Raw genomic sequence first — 21,781 nt, 5'->3', positions numbered from 1 at the left:
CAAGAGTTTCTACCACTGACAAATTTAGCTCGATTCAGAGCCAATACAACATGCCTGGGATGTTCCCTAAAGGTCAGTTCTGTGTACCATTGAGGCTGCTGGTGACACAAAGATTTATGTCTACTCTTTTCATCTAAAGCTCTCTGAAATGGCCAGCGTTCCAGAACAAGGTGATAAGTGCCAGGCTGCACCATCCCTTCCTCAGCACCAGAGCCATCATCTATTTACAGAATATCACAAAAGAAGGGCAATCTAACTATAAAAGGTCAGTTTTTTCATTCTGTGAGTTCCCAATAGGATTCACTCTTCAAGTAGCCTGCATACAGGTTTCAGGGAAAGGTTAAAAGGTTAAAAAGATATGATCACACGAGGAGACCCTCTTAGGTCAGGGAAATGTATGACACATTTCCTAGGTATAATAAGATGAATACAGTCATGGGTGAGGGGACAACTGTACTTCCACATGAGATGGGCTGTGAAGAGTCTTTTTCACTTCAAAGCAACAGAAAGACTGGAAACAGATGTCCAATAGGTATGGATAAATAGCCAACAACCAGTTTAGAGTGGCTTGGGTTGTCAGACAAGACGGCAGGCCTCCCTGAGAAGGAAGTTGGGCAGAAGGTCAAAAGTACTAAGTGGGTACTATCAAAAACCTACTCCTTTCAGTGCTCTCCTGAAAAATAGCAGATCTTCTTAGCTTTGGCTCTGAAGTGAGCACCCTTCAGCCCTAACTAAACTGACCTGACAACACTATGGTCAGCCATCTTGCCTGTGTCCAATCCAGCATGGGTGCACAGTTCCTTATTCTATACACCACTCTTCTAGGCTAAGGTTCAGGACTATGTAACAGTGGTGGGATAGCTGCACTCTTATATCTGTTCTGTCCCTCCGATGCCTTGCTCTCAATGACAGGCACCTGGGTCGTCCTTGGCTTGAGCTGGCACATACATGAACTTGTATGTGTGATTGTACAGGACCAGGCTCCAGGAATGGCCTGAGGCCTTAGGGAGAGAACGGTGGGAGTGACAGACAAACCATGGTGAAATGAGAGCTGCTGAGCCTGGCCCAAACAGCCCTGAGAGCTCGAAGCCTCTCAGGACTGCTAACCCAGAGACCTGGGGGCTCCTTCCCTATCTCTGGCACATTCAAAGATCAGTAAAGTAGGTAAGGAGCTCTCTGTGGGGGTGCTAAACTCACTGAAATCTCCTGAAGCACCTACTTTCACTCTGCAAATACAATGGGCGGCTACTTATTCATTGAGTTTTGTACTTTGGGGATGGAAACCAGTAAGTGAGTAGAAACTACCTCCAGTCCTTAAGGTAAAAATAAAAATCCAGAGGTTCAGTTTGAACTCCATTTATGACAACTTAAAAAAACACAAACCAACAACCCAGTATCATTGTGCGGTAACACAAAATGAGGAGCAGAAGCAGACCCACAGTGGGAATCAGTGCAGGCCCCTATCTCAAATCAACCTCGTGTCAAGTCTCAGTAGTTCTGTCCACTCGTGCCCTGGAGTGCGTGGTCTTCGGAAGACCCCCTTCTCCAAAGTTGCGAGACCACTGGAGAAGGGTCGATAAAGGAGTGCTGCTTGAACTGGAGTCAGTGTTGCGCCATCCAGAGGTACATGGGTACAGTTGGCAGCATTGAAAAAATAATATTTTCACTTGTAAAAAGAAATTGTATCACCGGCATCTACTAGACTGAACCTTAAGTTAAAAATAAAATAAAATGAAGGAAAGCAAAAAAAACTCCCCGAAAATAACATCTAGCTTTCAGTCACAAATCCAGTCTTAATGCCTAATTCAGCAACTTGTTCCCTGCCCCCTCTGGGGGTCCTGAAGAGGTATCCAGGAGAGATTCGTTTGTACCGCGGGTTTGTCTTTCAAAGCACCCTCAGCTGCCAGGCTCGAGCAGAGGAAGAGAGAAGGCCGGCATGGTGACTCTGGCCAGGCTGTCGGGAGGATGAGATCAGGGGGTGGCCATTGCTGGGCTCACTCGCTTGTTTTTCTGAAGGGATGGGGGGGTGTTGTTCTTTCCAAGTGACATCTGTGTGTTCCCTCTTGAAGGGTCACTGAACTCAGGACTCCTGTGGAACCACCTCCATGAGCTTCTGGCACAAGACTGTCGTGTGGACTGTTTGGGAAGAAAAGGAAACCAGGTGATGTGGAAGGACAAAGGTGGGGGCTGCCTGCCTGCCACTCAGTCTGACGAGAGGGGAAAACTATTCCCATCTCTGAGGATATTATCCTTAAAGGAGGTCAGCCAGGTCAGCCCATAGAGTGAACGTCTGTGCCTACAGAGCACTGCCTAACAGCTTTAATGCCAACAAGCTACAATCCTACGACAGAGAGGGAAGGGGAGACGGGAAGGAGACAAGCAAGTAGATGGTGCCTACCACGTGCCAGCTGCTGTGCCAAGCACTTGTTATGAATATTATCTCCTTTGATCCTCACAAAATTCCTGCAAGGTCAATGCTATTATTCTCCCCATTTTACAGCTGAGGAAACTAAGGCAGGCAGCAGCTGAGTGACTTGCCCGGGATCATACAGCTAGTTAAGTGTCTGAGGTTGGATTTGAACTCAGGTCTCCCCAAGCAGAGGCCCCGCTTGTAACTAAAGGAAGGGTCATGCCACACACTGTGGCTGGGTCCCGAGCAGGTCCAGTTACTCACAGATGCCCTGAAGCAGCCACTTGGGCTTGTTTTGCCACCAGACACCGATGAAGTAAATAGGAATTCCCGTGAGGATGATGACGAAGCCGATTGCGCACTCCACCGGAGTTTTCCAGAAAGAGACAGCTATCAGGAACAGGCAGGCCAGTATGAAGAAGATGGGTAAGATGAGGTTCACCTGGGGGTGAGAGTGGACACTCTAAGTAGCCAGGAAAGCCGAGAGAAGAACACACGTCATTTGGAGCCCATGCCCACTGGGCTACACACAGGGGCACCGAGCTTCCCAACCTCTCAGGGAGACCCAAAAGTTAACTTTCACAAGTCAATATATACCCCCACATGCATACTTTTAAATTAAGTGCCTGCTGCGTGCCTGGCAATGTGCTAAACATTAGTATTTAGCATCTCATCTGATCCTAACAACCCTGAGAGGTAGGTGCTATTTTGATCCCCATTTTATAGATGGGGAAACTGAGAAAGACAGCAGTGAAGTGACTTGCCCAGGGTTACATAGCTAGTCAATGTCTGAAACCAGATTTGAACTCAGGCCTTCCTGACTCCAGGTCCAGGGTTCTATCCACTGAGCCACCTGGCTGCCCCACTTGTTGGCAGGAAGTAGATGAGCAATATATGAGCTCCTGAAAGAGCAATCAGCAAATTAAGCCCACAAATACTCCCTTAGGGCAGAAAAACTCAACTTTCGCAGAGAACGTGCAGACCTAGCAGGACAAGACCTAGAAGCTGTTTTCTCAGGTTCTAACTTGCTAATGTCCCCAGGGTCTGCTGAGGAGGAGGTGCTATGGGAGCTGAGGAAGCTCCTCGGAAAACGGTTTTCTTTCAGGCTGTAAAACAGCGCCTTAGGAAGGCAGCCCCATCTCCATGCTCACGGCTGGCCATAGACCTGTGTCCTACCGACCAGGGAGACTTCAGAGTCTCACACATGGGACTGAGTTAACAGTCGGGAAGGCTGGTCTCTGCTTGGTCACTAACCACCACTAACCATGCTTGGGCGACCACAGGCAGGTACTCAACCCTGCGGGGAACCCTCACACTGGCTACAACACAGGTAATTCCTGTGGCTTTCTGTCAAGTCCCTCCAGATGATCTCAGAAGGACATTCCTGTCGAGGTCCAGCGTGGCCTAGGAAGGAGAGGCTCGCTCCCCACCCCGCTTACAGGCCTTGAGATTCTCTGACCCCAGCCAAAAAGTGCACAGCCAAAAGTGCTCCTGCAGGATTTTCACGCCTCCTGGGGCTCCATAAATGATTCACCCGGTGGAACATCTGCCCTCCCCAGGGGGCTACAAGCTCTAAATCAAAGCCACCCAAAGGGTCACAGAGCCTCCCTCTCCAATGCTCATGGCCTCATCTCCACCATCCATCGGCTGGGGGCAGGTCTAGGGCAGTTTGACAGGAGGCCCTACAGTCTCGGTTCTGTGACCAGTCCCAGTGCTTACTGAGAATTCATTTGGATTATCCCATCATAAACTAGAAACCTGGGATTCTGGGATGTCTTCAAGACTTCTCAGGAAAAACCTCTTCCTGGGCATTCTAGGAGGCCAGAAGTAAGAAAGGACCAAAAAGAGGGAAGCAGGGTGGGGGTGGGCAGTGAGAAGGTGTCAGCCTGCCATTCTGGAGGCCAGAAGAGGACCGCAGTGAGGACTCGGGTGGGGAGGGGGTATCCCCAAAGGTCTTCAGGCTTATCCCCAGCAGGTGGAGCCAGAATCCAAACAAGTCCATATTTGCTTCCAGTGTGGATGGAACGGATTCCCAAGCACACAGGCAATGTTTGTGGAACTTGGATATCTAATTTCAACAAACAGGAACAGAGACCTGGGATGTACCCAACATTTGCCAGGACACTGCAAAACACGAAATTTTAGCTCCTTCAGTGAATAGACAAGCACCGCACCAGGCCGGCCCGTCCCCCTAGCTGTGCTGGGGCCGTGAGGAGCTCGCACAGGACGAGCTAGCAAGAGGGGGCCCAGGCTCACCTCATTTGGCTTTGTCTTCCTCTGCACTGTGTCCTAGCAGAGCCTGTGGAATTCAGCTAAACAGGCAGACGTTTCTCAGCCAACCCTCCAAACTGGGATGTTTTCCCTTCCCTGGCCTAAGTGTTGTGGTCTCAGTGAGGAACAGACGGACACCAGGCTAGGGGTCTGACCTGTGGAGGGCATTCCCTTACAGCTGGTTTTTTATAGGCTTTCCCTTCTCCCTCTGAATTCTGCGAGGCAGCCCCACCAGCAGGACAGTGTATTTACCACAATGGAGAGAAGATCTGGGGCCAAAACCAGTGGTTGCAATGACCTGGTAATAATCTGGTCAAACCGCGATAAGGGCAGATGGGAAACGATTTGATCTTTTCCAGGGGAGCCAGGGCAAGTGTCTCTGAAGATGCCATTTTAGTTGTGCCCTTAAAAGGCAGCCAATGAGCACCAACTCTGACGTTTACTGGGCATCTCCCCAAAGACACAGCACAGGCCCTGGGGCCTGGCCAACAGATCAGACTTTTCTCCTTGGAATTCTGGTTTACAGGTCTCTTCTTTAGCCAGTATTTTCAAATTCAATGGCAAAACAGAAAGAGAACTCAGGGATGGATGGGAGGGAGAAAAAGCCTGTCCTTTGTAAGGCTCCTGAAGAGGCCAAGGACAGGATGGCCAAAAATAATTAGTCTCCATGCTCTACTCCCTACAAATGGGCCTCAACCTTGACTTGGCGGGAATACATACAAAGACAAGTGGTCTATGTAACCTGTTGCCCAAGGAAACTCCTAACTTCTTTGCTAAGCCTGCCAACAAGGCAGGGGCAGCTTATGAATGCCTACTGTGAGGTGGGCACCTGCCAATTAAGAATTGGCTGGGCACCAGGAACTGGCTTCAAAGTGCCCAGAGAAGAGCTGCTTACTGCCAGCTTCATTCCGAAGGCTCCAGGTATTGTGTTTTAACCTCACCAAGTGACCTGGCCTTTCTCGTAACCCCAGGCAAGTGTTAAACACAACCTTTCACTTGGGGACAACTACCCAGGGAAACAAATTCATAGGAAGCAAAAGTCATTCCCTGAGGAACCAGAAAACCCTAAATGAGACCAGGTGCTGCTATACTGTGGGGACATAGTGGGGACAAGTCCCCTTGGCTTTCACCTTGGTAAGAGGACATTCAGTGTGGACTTGAACAATCTGCAGAAAATTCAGAAGCCCTGTTGAGTCAGTGGAGTTGGAACTACACACCTCCAGGACCTGAGAAAGGAAACCTTTCTGAGCAAGGGAGGAAGAGTCCCAAGAAGTATAACTGCATCTCTCACCTTGATGGGTCTCTCCAGTTCTGGCTTCTTAAAGCGGAGCCACATCATGCCTATGATGGCCAGGGCCACGCAAAGCCAGTTGAAGAAACTGAAGAAGTTGATGACGGAGAAGATGTCATTGGAGAAGGCGTAGAGCAGGGTCATGGCGCACTACAAGGCACAGACAGAACAGGGGTGAGCGGGCAGGCTTGGGCGCGTGGTGATCGCCATTCACCACTCTCACTGTCAGTCAGACTGACACCAGTCTGAAGAGCCTGAGCTTCATTATGAAGATGTATTATTTTTAAGGAGAAACAAAACATATTAGGAATAAGGTATGCGTGTGTGCACGTGCGCGCATGTGTACATGCACACACCTATACACATCCTTTGTCAATGAAAAGGGAGAGAAGCTTATCCTAGGAAGAGAACTGGTAAAACTAATGCTATTTTGGTTGTCTGGCAAGGAGTAAAGAGTACCACTGGAGAGGGAAAAATGTTCTCTTTTGGTCTTCTCTAAAGAAACTTTCAAAGATTCCCTATTTTCATCTGGCTTCCTTGGGTTCAAATCTCAGCTAAAATCCCAGCTTCTGCAAGTAGCCTTTCCTGATTCTCCACCCCCCACCCCCTGCCAGGGTCCCACTCCCTCTGCTGATTTTCTTCAGTTTATGCCATCTCTATCCCATCTGTTTCTTCCCCATCAGACGGGGAGTTCCTTGAGAGCAGGGGTGACCAGCTGCCTTTCTGTATATGCCTGGAGCTCATCACGGTGCCCATAAGCACTCAGTGACTGATTCTCATCTCAAATAATGTCCCCTTAATGAGCAGCAGCAACACAGGAGATACATTTAGTCAGAAGACCTGGGATCAAACCTCGCTTTGGGCCCAGGCCATGCTAGCAGAGTCATTATCAATTGCTGAGCCCAGGTTTCCTTATCTGTAAAACTGAGATAACAAGGACAGTGGCCTCCCAGGCCACTTGTGTGGGTCAATTGAGATTATTCTTGTAAAGCCCCTGTAAGCTCCTAACACTGTCTAAATGGGAGCCATTAGACGGGGTGGGGGGTCCCCAGGAGAGGAGAGGAGGCCACAGGCTGGCTTTTGGGTAACTTCTTCATGATGGAAACGACACTGGATTTGAGTCAGAGCCATGGGCTTTGGTCCCAGCTCCGCCAGGCCACCTTGATATATCTCTAGAGAAGTCACTTTCTCCCTAGAGGGCTATACCATTTCCCACCTCTAGGCATGTCCTCTGGCTGTGCCCCACACCTGGCATGCTCTCCCTCCTGGCTCCCTACACGTCTCAGCTGATGCTCCACCTTCTACAAAGAGCCTTCATCGCAGTGCCTTCCCTCTGAGATCCCCTCCAATTGACCCTGTCTGTATCTCGTCTGTGCATGGTTGTTTGCTTGGTGGTTCCCTGTTAGGCTGGGAGCTCCTCGAGGGCAGGGGCTGTTTTTTGTCTTACTTTGTAACATCAGCACTTAGCACAGGGCCTGGCACTTAAACTCTTGTGGACTTGCTATGACTAAATGATCTCTAAGGTCCTTTCCAACGCTAACATCCTATCATTTCTCTGTGCCCAGCAGAGCAGAAAGCCTGTATTTGCAGTCCCAAGCCCCAAGCTCAAAGCTGGGCTCTGCTTCCCGACCATGGGCAAACCACTCCCTCTCCTGGAGTGGTCTCTGACCGCTCATTTGCTTGAAATAAAGATTTGGGCTTGGAACAGGAGTCCCTAACCTGCGGAATGTGCACATGCAGAGGACACAGAGAGAGAACAGGAGCATTTGGCAAAACGGTATATTGTTATTTAAATGAACTAATCCTTCTACTTCCTTTCCCAGCTCAGAAGGTGCAGGAAGGTCACTGTGACTCTGTGGGTACCCTCCCTCCAACCCAGGGAGGCAGGAGTGGGGCCTGTGGAGGGCTTACCGTGAATACGAGTGACGGCACGGGAGTCAGGTTCTTGGGGTGGATCATGGAAAGGATAGAAGGCAGGTGGCCCTCCCTGGAGCCTACGAAAAACAACCTGCAGGCAAGAGCAGAGGCAGGCATTTTTTCCCATTCTAGTAAGACCCCTCCCAAGAACGTGATTAATCCCCCTCCCGGGGTTTTTAGATATTCGTGCCACTCAAGGCACCAGTCAGAGTTGAGAGAGAGAGAAAAACAGTCAGAAGCCACGCACAGCGCCTTCGCTGCCTGGAGCCCGCCTCCCAACCCAGGGCCTCAGCCCACTGCAGCCGCCAGTCCTGACCAGCCCTCGTCCTCCTACACCAGGCCCCAGCATGGCCACTGCTTGTGCCCTGACATCTGGCCTCGCTTTCCCGGGAACGTCATCTCACAGAGCCCATTTCCTGCCTCTGAATCCCTGGAAGTGTCAACTGACTCTGTGGGAGTGGGAAACCTTAGGACAGGCCAGAGGACTACCTGGAGGAGGTGAAAAGGGAGCCATTGACTGATCCAAAGCACGACAAGCCCACGAAGACAGGGATGATCCAGGACATGACGCCCAGGTGATAGTTTCCAAAGTCCTACAAACACAGAACTTGCAATTAGGAAGCTATTTCCCACGGGGGTTCAGGGTCACTCCATCTGTGAAACGGAGAAATTACTTGCGACTCATTATTTACTGGTGCATAATCAAAGTCCTCAAGCAAGAGCTTTCAAATCTCTTCTGGCTCTAAGTCTAAAATCACAGTCCTATAGAGGGAGGTCACTAGCACGCATGAAAACTAGGGAAGAGTCACTCATTTCACACGAGCTACTCGGCAGACCCGTCGGTGTTGGGCTCTAACTGGGAACTCACTGGGAAGGCACCGCCAGTATGGCGGAGAGGTCTCCCCAGGGCTCCTCGGCCTCCTCCTTGTGAGGCCAATGGTAATGTGAGCAGCAAGGCGCACTGTGACCCCACTGAAGAGACCTCTGAGCTCCTAAGCAGCAGGAGGACGTGTTCAAACCTGCTTACGAGGTGAGGGTCACAAATGCAGGCAGGATAAGGCCTTGGAAGGGGGGCCAAGTCCAGGGGAATTTACCTTCCCTTCCAGACGCTGCCTGAGTCAGCAGGGAGGAAGAGGAGGACGACATCATCACAGCAACTCTGAAGATGGAAAGCTAGGCAGGCACAAAGTGACCACCCTCCCCAGGGCTCTCTATCCACAAAGGGTTAACTGCTCAGCTGTCTCCGTGAACAGTGGAAGGCACTGGAGATTCAGAGGAAACCACTTTGACTACATTCACCAGACACCTCTGTTGCTAGGCCACTGACCTCCAAAGATAATGCTTCTTAAGAAAAGCCAATTCAATCCTGTGCCCCTGCGCCAGCTGCCCAATCCAGCTGAGGACACTGTCCATCAGAACCGGGAAGAGGAACAAGGAACATACCACGGCCACAGCTTCTGAACTCAGCATCTGCTCAGTGGACAAGGTGGTGAAGTAAGCCAGGTTTGTCAGGACGTACACTAAGGTGACCACAGGAAGCGAAATGATGATGGCCAGGGGCAAGTTTCTGAAAGAAGAACAAAGTCCAGTGAGCGGCGGAAGTTTGGCAGCCCCAAAGGGCATCTGCCTCCTGGCAGGTCAGCTACACCATAAGGAGGTCCTGAGAGCCTGGGAGGGGCTGGGGAAGGGGTTCCCACCTGAGTCTCACCCCCCAGTTGGGCCCCCTTCCAAGCAGAGCTCGAGGAATACTGGGCATGCTTTCTGGCTCCGTGTAAGAGTCCTCTGGTTGTCTGCATTCTCCGTGGGGTGAGAGAAAGGGAATCATGTACCAGATATGTACGTGATACCTTGGAGACCCCATTATCCACCTTGGTGGAAATCTACAGATGTGCATATCTGGACCCTGTCCACACCAAATTCCTTGTGAGGACCAATGACTCAAATAAAGAAAATGAGTTTTTTGTCAGCACTGACAATGGGACGCAGGCCATGAGAGTCCAGAAGTGCTGGCCAAGAGGGTCCAGATCAATGGAATGATTGTCAACGACTCAACAAGTATATCAAAATTTGGGCCAAAAAGCATAAAACTAACAAGAAGCCCGAAGTACACTGCACTTCAATGGGATAGAAACGAATGAGAGGAAACATGGTGATTCTGCTGAACCTCAGTTTCCCCTTCTGCAAAATGGAGATGACTTGTACCACCTACACTTAGTTGATAGATTGTTTTGAAAATAAAATTGATATTAAGCAATTGATAAGCATAAACACTATGTTAGCCAGCTCTACTGTATGATATTAACACTGGTGATTCTAAATAATCTACATATGTACATTCTAAACCTCCAATAACAGACAAGAAGTGATATTGAGAATAACCCTAAGGCTCCAAGAGATTTCAATAATATCCCCTCACCATTAAAATCCAGTCCTATTACAGAATCAAACATAGTGTACCAGGAGCTACAATGAGGAGCTGATTTGTGTTTCAGTGACTGGCCAATACCTACTTTTGTTCTTACCCAGCATTGCAGCAAGTGCTTGACAAAATAGTACAAGGCCTGCCTGAAGCAAATTCTGTTGTATTGATTCTATCCCTACCCCTCTCCCCCAATATATATAAAAATAAAAAGTCTAACTCAACTTGGATTCTCATAGCCCTAGACCAAGTCTGCCCCTCTCCATTTAGAAATGAGGAAATAGGGGCTCCAAGGCTTTCAGTGACTGCCTAAGGCCTCACATGCAGTAAGGGGCAAAGCAGGGGCCTGAAGCCAGGCCTTTGATGGGAAGTCCAGAGGACTTGTCCACTGCACCTAGAGGTGTCCTGGTCCCATGAGGAAGCAGTGAAAGCAAGGATACTAGGCCCCTTCCAAACAATGCAAGTAAGGTACCTGTGAACATGCAAATCTAATGTACTCTAGTTACAAAGACAGGTCAAACTACTTAACAGGACACCAGAATGCCAAGCTATTTTCCTAATCCCTACCTACCCCAAGGCCCTAAGCCTTGCCACCTCCCCAGCTCTCAGGCCTCCAGGGTTCCCCTGCTCACTTTCCCCTAACCCTGGATCTCATCTCCCGTGTCTGGCCCCAAAACAGCCCGTTACCAGATGGTGAGACAAAAACCTCAATCAGCCCTCCTACCCTCGGGACCTTCACACGGCTGGCCTTCTGGTGTAAGGGGAATGCACAGAAAGACAGGGGGCCCGAAAAGCTGCTCCATCGCACCCCAGCCCAGCTATCCTTCTCAGGTCCGCCTGCTTCTGCTAATGAGGCCTTTCCTTGACCACTCAGTCCAGCCCACTGGTGATACCTCCTCTGGCCCAGATCACGCACCGCATGGTCTCACTGGTGGCCAGTTATGTGCGTGTCACTTCGGCTAGACGAGGAGCTCTTTGCAGGCAGGGCCCCATCCCATCTTAAACGTCTCTGTCTACTCCCATGGCACAGAGAATCAAGCTGAGAATGTTGGCTGCCATTTCACCTTGCTGAGTAGAGCAAGGTAACTGCATGTGGGTCAGGGCCTTGGCTGAAATCCTGGACCTACTACCTGCTACCTCTGACCTTTTCCTCTATAACATGAGAGGGCAGGTCTATAGGATCTCTAGGATGTGTGGAGGTAGCAGCAGCTACCTTCAAGGTAAGAGAAAGAGAAAGATGGCTAGCTGAGAAGCGTTCCACGTCAATACATAGTACTGGCTCTGAGGAATCTCCACGGGCCTCAAGACTAGCTGGCAGCGACCAAAGGAATCATCTCGGCTGCCTCTTCCAGAAGTCCTAACTGCCTTGTGCTCAGCTGGACAGTGGCTTGTGCTGACGCTCAGACTGCTCTCATGCTTACAGCTCCCTCCCTTTATACCACAAAGGTAAGGAAGACTGGCTGGTCCTGAAAATGCTTCCCTTCTCCTTCAGCTTTTACTGCGGTTTCCTTTCTTCCAAGGGAAATCCTCAGTGCGCCCGTCTTTGAGCAAACACACTTGATGGCAAATGCTTCTCTATTTAAAAAATAATCTAACGACAGATCTCCTCATTTAGCCATCCAGTAAGACCTCCCGTCTCCTGCCTTCCAGACCAACCATCTCTCCAGCCCGGCCTGCACCAGTCCTGAGCTCAGTCCAGCTGCAGCCTTATCAGAGCCCTGGTCAGCTCTCTGAGTCCATGTTCCCAATGGCATCTCTGGAGCTCTTCCAATGGGTTTGCCGAGCCTTTCCTGGCTGGGTACACTTGTGATTCTGAACACCAAATGTTAGCAGGGTGGGACACAGCTCCTTCCAAGGAGAGCGAAGAGGTGAGGTCCCATCCTTGGGCCCTGTCTCCCAACCTTGCACCCAAGATGGAAGGTCAGTGGTGATTACGGGATCACAAAGTGAAAGCTGTCTGGTCCAACCCCCTCATTTTATGGATGAGGGAGCTGAGGCCCAGAGAGGGGTAGTGACTTCAGAGGGCGCCAGAGTGCACAGCACTAAGCCTGGAGTCAGGAGGACCCGAGTGCAAATCTGGCCTCAGATACTAAGCTAGGTGACCCTGGGTAAGTCCTTTAATCTGCCTGCCTCAGTTTATTTATCTGTAAAATGGAAGGAATAGCAGCACCTACATCTCCAGAGTGGCTGTGAGGCTCACACATTTGTAAAGCATCTTGCCGACCTTAAGCTGTCATGTAAATGCCAGCTGTGACCAGCAAGTTCTTGGCAGATTGGTGACAAGAATCAAAGCTCTTTCTGCTAACCTCTGACCAGATCTATCCTGAACTCTCAGCACCCCAACCTCCAAGAAAAGGGCAACTGATTTTTATGAGGACAGGAGAACTGAAATGTGACAGGCGTGGGGTTGTGGTAAGTTTTGTTTTATTTGACTGGAGACAGAACCCTACAAAGTCCCATCACATACAGCGTTAGCTCAAATGCCTGAACCTTGGATTCATTTTCAGAAAAGCTCAGATTATTCTGCAGTTCATCAAAGTCATAATCATAATGTCTCCATTCATTAAACATACCTGTAAGGGTTTATCATCTCCTCTGTGACAAAATTCAAATAATTCCTGAAATTTAAAAGACAGAGTTTAAATATTTCCCTTCACTGGGGTCTTCAGAAAACCGACAATGAAATCAACAGAGATGGGAGAATGGGCTAGAAGTAGCTGCCAAAGAAGATCTCCCTCCCACCACCTCTGGGGCTCAGATCTGGTAAGAAAATGGGTTCCAGGGACTCGAGGGCCAAGAATAAACCCTCTGGACAAGACTTGGTTCCAAAGGAGGGCTGTCCTGGCTCCAAGGGCTCCAGACATGAGATAGAGCTTTCTAGGCCCAAGGAATGGATACCTTGGGATGGGTCGCAGTCCACAAGCTAAGCCTCATCCGCTTCAAAGTTAGGCAACGGCCACCCAGATTAGGAGAGACTCCTGGGGTGAGGTCCCCAGTTATTTCCCATCAAACAGAAACCTAAGTGCTCCAAGAACTCCTAAGTTAGTAGGCAACGTCACCTCCTCGTAGGGCCCTGAGAAACCTACAGTGGGTATCTGCTCTGATCTGGCAGCAGCATGAAGGTGGCCAAAAGGCAAGAACGGAGGAACGGCACCAGAAAACTTCCCCAGGCCTTGTGGCTAACCAAAGTGGGTTAGTGCTCCCCTAGAGCTGGCCCAGCCGCTCCAAACCTTCACTCCCCATCTGGTCCCTGTTTGGTTCTGTCCCTCCTCTTAAGAGGCTCATCCTTCAGCCTCTGAACCCACAAGAGCATGGGCCTGGATCTGGGATCCAGTGCTTGGCACAGCGCCAGGCGCACAGCGGTACTCAGCTGCTCGCCATCGCGGGGTCAGTCACCAGCAGACAGTCCTAGTGAGACTCCAGTCAGCCACAAGAGTTCTCTATTCTCTTACTACTGAACTCTCCATTATCTAGCCTGCTGGAGAGAGGAGCAGCTAAGGGGCGTCATAGTGCACAGAGCACCAGGCCTAGAGTCAAGCTCGTCTTCCTGAGTTCAAATCCAGTCTCAGACACTTTACTGGCTGCGTGACCCTGAGCAAGTCACTTCACCCTCTTTGACTCAGTTTCGTCATCTGTAAAATGTGCTGGAGAAGGAAATGGCAAACTGCTCCAGTATCCTTGCCAAGAAAACTTCAAATGAGGTCACAGTGAGTCAAACACGACTGAAACTTGAACAACTGGAGGGAAGGGGAAGTGTTTACATGTTCATATCTTTGGAATGTGGATTTTAATGTGGACATATCTGAAGTAAAATAGAAGGCACATTAGACAAAAATGGAGTCACTCCATTAACGTGACTCAGTCTCCTCAATCTATTCCTCTGTTCCTCGGTCTCCAAGCCAGAGGCAGTATTACCATCCATATGATACAGTTGCTTCACTGCCCCCCCAAACCACCCTGTCTCTGTAAACTTTGATAGATTAATTAATTAATGGTTCATAACTATGGGAAGGTGTAAAAATATTTGAGTCGAAGAGGCTTCTTATTAGGTGGCAGAAATAAAGGAGGAATTTTCTGTAAACAAGGATGCCCAGGGACTCCCATCACAATGATCCCTCAGTGACTGTGGAAGCAGCAAATGGAAAGTCCAGTCTGGAGGATGATGTGGCTGGGCTGGACAGCCTGGGACTGCCTACGAGGCCAGCCACGACCTAAGCCATTTTGCTCTGTACTAATCAGTTTTTTCCCCAAATAGAGGGATACTTGGAAGGTGTGTTTCCACAAGAGCCCTGGGCCCCCAGATCTGCTGCCATCCAGGCAAGCAGGTGTTCCTTGTTGACCAAGTACTCTTGCTTCCTGTAGCCTCTTAAAAACCTATGTGTTCTCGCTTCACGGCCCAACCTGATCCAGAATTCAGGTAACTATGGGCATGAGGGGCAGCTCAGAGACTGTTTGACTCGTGCCCCAGTATAACACCTGCTGTTCCTATGGGACAGAAGCAAAGGATGTCAAAAAGTGGCCCAATGACCACAGGACACGGTCAACTGAGCTACAACATTCTACGTGAAGCAAACGAAGATACTCCAGCATCTTACCAGCCACCGTAGGCAAAGAGTCCACTGTATAACGCCAACACTATGTTCCCAACATCTAGATTGGTGCCTTCAAACGATAACTGGGGGCTCAAATTGGAGACCTCTCCTGCAAAATGAAACAAAATGAAGGAAAGGGTGCAAAGTTATTAGCACATCCTCAAAGAGCACGGAACCAAGCCCAAGGAGGTTTGTCAATTTTAGTCAGGACCAGCAAAGGTTAGAAATTCAGGTGGGAATAGGTTGGTTAGCTCACTCTTATTAACAGACATTTTTATTTATTTTGTTAAACATTTCCCTATTACATATAAAATAATTCTTAACATTCATTTTTAAAATTCTGAGTTCCAAATTCTCTCCCTCCTTCCTGAGAAGGCAAGCAACAGACATCAAATATACATGTGAAGTCAGTCATTTGAAGCACAAGTATCTGGCTATGGTATTACCACTGACACACAACAGCACTGAAGGCTAGCTAGAGTAATACACATTCCTTCCAATCGCTTGTTTCAAGGTGGCTGTGCTATGAAAGGGCTGCAGCATCCAGAGTGGGAGGGACAGAAGAGGTCACCCGAGCCCTAAGTCTCCATTTACAGATGAGGAGGGAAGTAAGTGCCAAGGTCACACACAGTAAGCAAGTGGCAGAAGGGTGACCTGACCAAGGGACTGCAGCAAGCAGCAAAGCGAGGACTGGAATCCAGGTTCTCCAAGCCCAGAGCTCCTTCTCGGCTTGTTTCACTGCATTCTCATAAGAGCCCAGTGAATGGTCCCATTCACAGACAAGGAAATGGAGTCACTTTGACTTGCCCAAAGGCACAACCAGTAAGTGATATTTCCTCTGGATTCTCTTTCAATGTCATCTTTATTCCCCAGGGGAAGGTCAGATGGGTCCCACAGATTTAAGGGCACCTAAATGGTGCAGTGGGTAGAACAGTGAACCTGGAGTCAGGAAGACCGGAGTTCAAATCTAACCTCAGACGCTTTCTAGCCATGGGACCCCTGGACAAGTCACAACCTCTGTCTGCCTCAATTTTCTCATCAGTAAAATGGATATAGTAATAGCACATACATCCCAGGATGGCTATGAGGATAAAATGATAAAGTATTTGTAAAGAGCTCTGCAAAGCGTAAAAGTGTTATCTAAATACTATTTAAGCATGGGCTATCAAATAGTACCCACTGAACTGGTATCCCCTTCAGAGGACATACGCTACTTCCTGCCTGCTGGTGACCACACACGCTGAGAAATCACGGAAAGGTAGAGCTGGAAGGGTCCTGAGAGAACATGGCTTTAGGGTAAGCAACTTCGAGGCCTGTGCTTTTAACCCTCTAGGTGTTCCCTCCACAAACAGAGAGGGCACTGGTTCTATGGCAGACAGTCTCTATGAGCTGCTGTGGCCCTAAACGTTGACTGACCATCTTGCAGCCCATCCTTCCAGTCTGGTTTTATTAGCATAACCTTCAAGAGGGAATGTGGTAAGACAGCATGGAATCCATGCTGTCCCTTCCCTCTCTGAGCCTCAGTTTCCTCAACTATAAAATGGGAGATGTGGACTAGACCTCTCAGGTCCCTGTTAGCTTTAATTCCCACAAGCCTTTGAGGACCCTCAGGATCACTTCCACCTTATGAAAAGGCAGAGGAGGACTTCAAACCACAGGACTCACCATCGGCACACAGGACACAGGACAGAGCAGACAGGTTCAGAGAACTTAGGTTCAAATCCCACCCCTGACATCTGTTTGACCCTGGGCCTTGGTCTTCTCACCTACAAAATGCAATGGCTGGGTGGGCCTCCAAGGTAGATTACAGCTGTACATCTACAGATCTGGGATTTTATTTATTTCAATGTTGCTTTAAAACATACTTGTCTTAAAATACACAACTGAACCATAAGAGCTAATAAAATGTGAAGAATAGAGAGTCAGGGGAAGACTTGAGTGAACTGATGCAAAATGAAGTATCAAGAACCAGGAAAACAAAACACACAATGACAACAATGCAAATGGAAAGCACATAAGCACACAAGAGGCTGAATGCCATGTAATTACAAGCTAAATCAAGCTAGACTCTCAAGAAGAGACCTAATAAAACGTGCCCCCTCCTTTTTGCTGAGATGGGGGTTTGTTGGGGGGAACCCTGCACATACACATTAGTGCTGGTTGGCTTTGCTGAACTTCCCCCGCATTTTCCTGTCCTTTGTTTCCAGTTTGACGGCTCTCTGCAGAAGTGAGAGGAATGTTTGGAGATAAAAAGATGTCAACAAAAATCATAAATTTAGCTGTGAAGTCCAAGTGCTTTCTTCTCTAGACTCACTCCATTCGTTCTAATAAAAGAGCTTTGTCACTTCTTGGGATGGGATCCCCACGGTGCTTCCCTGGTGCAGGGACCTGCAGACAAGCCCATGCTCACAGTCCCACAGAGCCAGTGGCTGGGACACTGAGAGGTTGAGGGATTTGCCCAGTGTCCCACAACCAATACATGGTAGGGGGGACACAGACCCCCCCGGACTCTAAGCCACTGATTTGGTACATGAGGATCCTTGTGGGCTACATGGTGACTTAGTTTTAAAATGTAACCTTAGCTGTGTTTTATTATATTTTATTTGCTTTGTTCAACATTTCCCACTGTAATCCAGCGGGAATAGCACGTGGCAGTTCTGTGGGTTGCACATTTGCCCCTTTGGGCATTCTCCTATGCCGATTCTCATGTTATTTCTTATGCCCCGCCCCAGACCATCACACTGACATTCATTCAGCCATTCCCTAACAAGTCAGGGTCAAGACATGCTTGGCTATTACACACAGAATCACCACCAAGTCTTGCGTATGGATGGAGCCCCAAGGACAGTGACCAACATATTGAAGGTGAAGATCAGGTCTGGAAAAAAACCATCTTTGCCTTTTGACCACAGGGGCCTTCAGCACGCACCCCAGGCTCTGACTGTAACTGAAGCTGTTCCCTGTTGTAAAGCAAACCATGAGGGCCCCCAGTGCGCTCTTCCTGCCATGATTCAAGACCCACAGTCCACAGCCAGGAAACAACAGCTGTGCACAGTCAAGAGGATCTGGGGAGTGGAGGCTTTAATTAGGAGACCACCTGTGGCCATTCTGGGGCTGGAGCCTCAGCAGGTGGAGGAAGTGGGCAGGGGACCCTCCGGCCAGTTAAGGGAGCCCACAAGAAGCAACACTGCCGAAGTTGGAGGCCTAGAAGCAGAAGGCCACGTTGACTGGCTCAAAGCTGATGGCTGATGACCTCCTGCTGCTCCCTGTCTTCTAGGGGCACCTGACACGGCTGCAATGGAGCCATGTACCTCGGGGAGGGGGGCCAGAGAGAAGATCCAAAAGGATGCTGCAGAAACAAAGCTAGACCTGAGGTCCCTGAATTCCTGGCCGTTAACAACAACAACCATAGCTATGTTTGCAAAGTGCTTTATAAATATCATCTCATTTCATCTCCACATCAACCCTCAGAGGTTGGTTCTATTATTATCCCCATTTTATAGATGAGGAAACTGAGGCAAGTGGAAGTTAAGTGACTTGCCTGTCACGCAGCTAGTAAGTGTTGGGGACTCTATTTGAATTTGTATCAGGTCTTCCTGTTTCCAGGCCCAGAACTCGATCCACTGCAACACTGAGCTTCCATGGTTTCGCCATGGACCTAGTGTAGCAACTAGGGGTGGGCCCCATACTTGTCTGCTGCTTGGGGCTTTCTCTGGTCAGTTCCTCAGGAATGAGGCTGCCCCCTTCCCCAAGTAAAAGGACACATTTATCTCTCCTCCCTTCTTATAACAAAAGCAAACTACTCACCGGTCAGGGAATTCAACAACAAGTATTCTTCCTTTATTCAATCAACACAAAATACACTAGAGAGAAGAGGGGTGCTGCTGGCCACACCACCTGCACAGAGCCCTCAGCTGAGAGTCTGGATTTTCCCCTGCGCCTCCAGTGCAGCGGAGCTGTGGACAAATGACTTATTCTCGGTAGATAGTGGAGAAGAGAGGAGAGATGGGTCAAGAAGGGGGGCACAACTACAGCAGAATGAACAGTGCATTCAACATCAGACAAGGTTTCTGAGTCAGATGATCTGCCTTTTCTTGTGCCCCAAGAGAGCAGGAGTGGGCGCAACAATAATGTACAAGACATGTTTAGATGAACGCCTGCCCCACGTGACACCGAAGGTCCTGTGGGTGCTGAGGGTCTGTAAGATTCTGCGATTCATCCTAACTACTTCCAGACCAGGCAGGCTTAACACATTGCCCAGATTGCTCTGGATCAGGGCATGGCTGCCATGGGAGCCAGCTGGCGCCTTGGCCCTCCAGGCACCACTGAGGGGTGAGCAAGGGGGTCAGCCTGAACCCAAAGGTGAAAACAGGGTTCAGCTTCCTGTTCACTGGAACTATGTGTTCCTACATTGGAAGGTACCATCACCTCACCATCTGCGACAGAAAAAGCACTGGATCTGCAGTCACTCCCCAGCCTCATAACCACCGGCAAGGCCAAGTTCTCTGGGTCCTCTGGGGATGGGATTCTATAGCGAGTGGATCCTTTCTAGCTTTGACCTATGGTACTGAAAATCCTAGGGGCATGCTAGCTGTGTTCTTGAGGGATCCAGCAGGGATCATCGTTTCAGGTCTAGAAGGGGCCTCAAAAGGCCCTCTGGTCTAAGCTAGCAGTCTCCTCACATAGGAGGACCAACGTTTCTTCACAGATTCCTGTTACTCAGGTACTGACCTAAGAGTAATGAGGAAGAGGCATTGATTCTGGTTGTGCTCCAGAGAACCAGGAATAAGGAAAAATGGTCTGTAACAATCTGACTTATCCTTAAAAAGCACCTCCCACCCACCCACCCACCCCCTCCTCTGTAAAGGTGAAGAGCTCTGGGCATCAGACTTTTCCCCAGGTGTTGGTGAACTTTACTGTACAGGTTTTTCTTCCTCTCATTTTCTTTCTTTTTTATAAGGGATAGAGCTTTAGGAGGGGCAGGAGAGAGAAGGTATTGGGAAAGAGAGATGATACAAAAACAAAAGATGTGAATAATCTTTTTTCTTAATCAGAGCTCTCCTGGGGTAGTGGGTTCCTCCCTTCACTGGCGGTCTCCACAAAGTCTGGACCAGATGACCCCCCGGTTGTGCTGGAAGTGTGGATCTGTCTACGGCCACAGATTGTACTAGATGGCCACAGAGGTCCTTTCCAATCTGAAATTCCAGGATTATGGGGACAGTTTTAAAATAAAGAAAAGAAAGGACTACAGAATTACTTATTTACAATAAACTATTTTCATCTCTCCTAACATGAAGCCCAAGCAGGCATCCAAAATAAGCACAGGATTTCCTACAGGTAAATGGGCACACAAATACTGTAGGCTCCAAAGGGGTGGGAAGGGAAGTGAGCACCTTTAGGGCAGATTATCAAAGTTCCCGGGGTGTTGTCCACTGCTCTACTTTATTTGTTTTTCTTAGAGGCTCAGAAGTTATTTGGTCTCAAGTCTTTTGATCTACAGCCTAAAATCCAGGCCAAGGGTAAGGGAAGACAGTGAAGAGGAGACAGACGTCTCCCATCGTCCATCTACCGGATGAGACAAGTGACCTCCTTTGCAGAAGAGGAGAGCAGACTCCGCTGGGCGAATTAGCGTCTGGCCGCCAGCCCCCATGTGATCTATCTCAGAGACGCAGAGCTTCTCAGACACGACAGGCGGCAAGGTCACACGGCAATCGGCAGAGCTGGGGTGCGATCAGGAGAGGAAAGGAGGCTCAGATGCCCCCCGAGGAGTGTTCCTTCCCTTCCCTTTGAACCCCCCAAGAAAAGGTTGCAGGCTTCCCCATGTGCCCATCCCATGTGGCTCCTGCAACAGCTGGCAGCCTTGACCCATCACCATCATCCCAATAAGGCTATTCCTCCATGTGGGGTATTTCCCTGCCCCTGCCTTGCTACAAAGTCCTTTTCCCATCTGTGAGCTCCTAGAGGCAGACACCTTGTCTTCATTGGTCAAGGGCAAGGAAGGCATACGAGGCAATGTCCCCAGTGGGGCTGGGAGTGATGAGGGGCCCCCCAGGAGAGAGCCAGGATGCCTTGGATCTGGGCATGGCTGAGACTGGTTAGATGAGAGAGAAGCAGGCAGACAGCTGAGAAGTGGCTTCACTCTGGTCCAAGCACAGCCCCTGCCAGAGAAAAGTGGTCACTTTGCAGACCGTTGAATCTGAATGTGCAGAAACTAGCACAAAGCTCACAGCCCTTCATCTTGTAACCAGAGGCTCAGAAATGAAGGCATCCTCCAATGTGGCCTCAAGGTCCAGGCCCAAGGTCTGGCAGGAAAGCTTCTTCAGGTTCTAGGTGTCCTCTTTAAGCAATGGTGAATAATTATGAATTGGAACCTCTAGTTTAAGAGAGGCTTCCTAAGGGGGCAGGGCAGTTAGCACAGCCTACTACCATATGCCACTGGGCCTCAATCTCCTCACCTATAAAATGGGGGAGGGGGCTGGAGAAGATGACCTCTGAAGTTCCTTTCAGCCCTAAAGATATAACCGTTATTCAACAGTATCAATCTTAACAGGCAATAAACCATATCTTGCTCCAATGTATCAAAAATGCTTCCCTCCTTCCTCTTCAATTATTCTTTGGATACCCTCCTCCTCACTCCCCCATCAATATTCTACATTAATGTAGGGGGGAGACAGAGAGACAGTGAGGAGAAAAGAGAGAGGGGAGAGAGAGAAAGGAGAGAGAGGGGAGGGAGAGAGTTACTGAACGAGCCTTGGTTCAGGAGCTTCAAGTTTTAGACAGGCAATTAAACACTAATAAATATTTTAGGAAACTGAGTTAGGGCCTCCTCTTTTTGAAAGTCTTACTTCCTAATGATAGGGATTGAATTTTTCTCCAGGAGT

The 21,781-nt window shown here is 49.2% G+C and overlaps 1 protein-coding gene across 1 annotated transcript in view; it reads right to left on the bottom strand.

Moving 5' to 3' along the window:
* Positions 1 to 1,340: 1,340 nt before the first annotated feature.
* SLC7A5 (solute carrier family 7 member 5) overlaps positions 1,341 to 21,781 on the bottom strand; it is a 53,048-nt gene continuing 32,607 nt past the window's right edge. The window contains exons 3-10 of the mRNA XM_027847722.1: positions 14,904 to 15,009; positions 12,882 to 12,926; positions 9,333 to 9,456; positions 8,379 to 8,482; positions 7,884 to 7,980; positions 5,973 to 6,122; positions 2,675 to 2,852; positions 1,341 to 2,136 (exon numbers count right to left, since the gene is read on the bottom strand). Of these exons, the coding sequence (XP_027703523.1) occupies positions 2,081 to 2,136; positions 2,675 to 2,852; positions 5,973 to 6,122; positions 7,884 to 7,980; positions 8,379 to 8,482; positions 9,333 to 9,456; positions 12,882 to 12,926; positions 14,904 to 15,009 (860 nt within the window). The 3' untranslated portion in view covers positions 1,341 to 2,080. The remainder of the gene's footprint in view (positions 2,137 to 2,674; positions 2,853 to 5,972; positions 6,123 to 7,883; positions 7,981 to 8,378; positions 8,483 to 9,332; positions 9,457 to 12,881; positions 12,927 to 14,903; positions 15,010 to 21,781) is intronic.

The sequence above is a fragment of the Vombatus ursinus genome, unplaced genomic scaffold, assembly GCF_900497805.2.
Source record: "Vombatus ursinus unplaced genomic scaffold, bare-nosed wombat genome assembly UNPS02005286.1, whole genome shotgun sequence".
In the NCBI taxonomy this organism is placed as follows: domain Eukaryota; kingdom Metazoa; phylum Chordata; class Mammalia; order Diprotodontia; family Vombatidae; genus Vombatus; species Vombatus ursinus.
The sequence above is the reverse complement of the archived record's forward strand: the minus strand, read 5'-3'. Positions and strand labels throughout refer to the sequence as shown.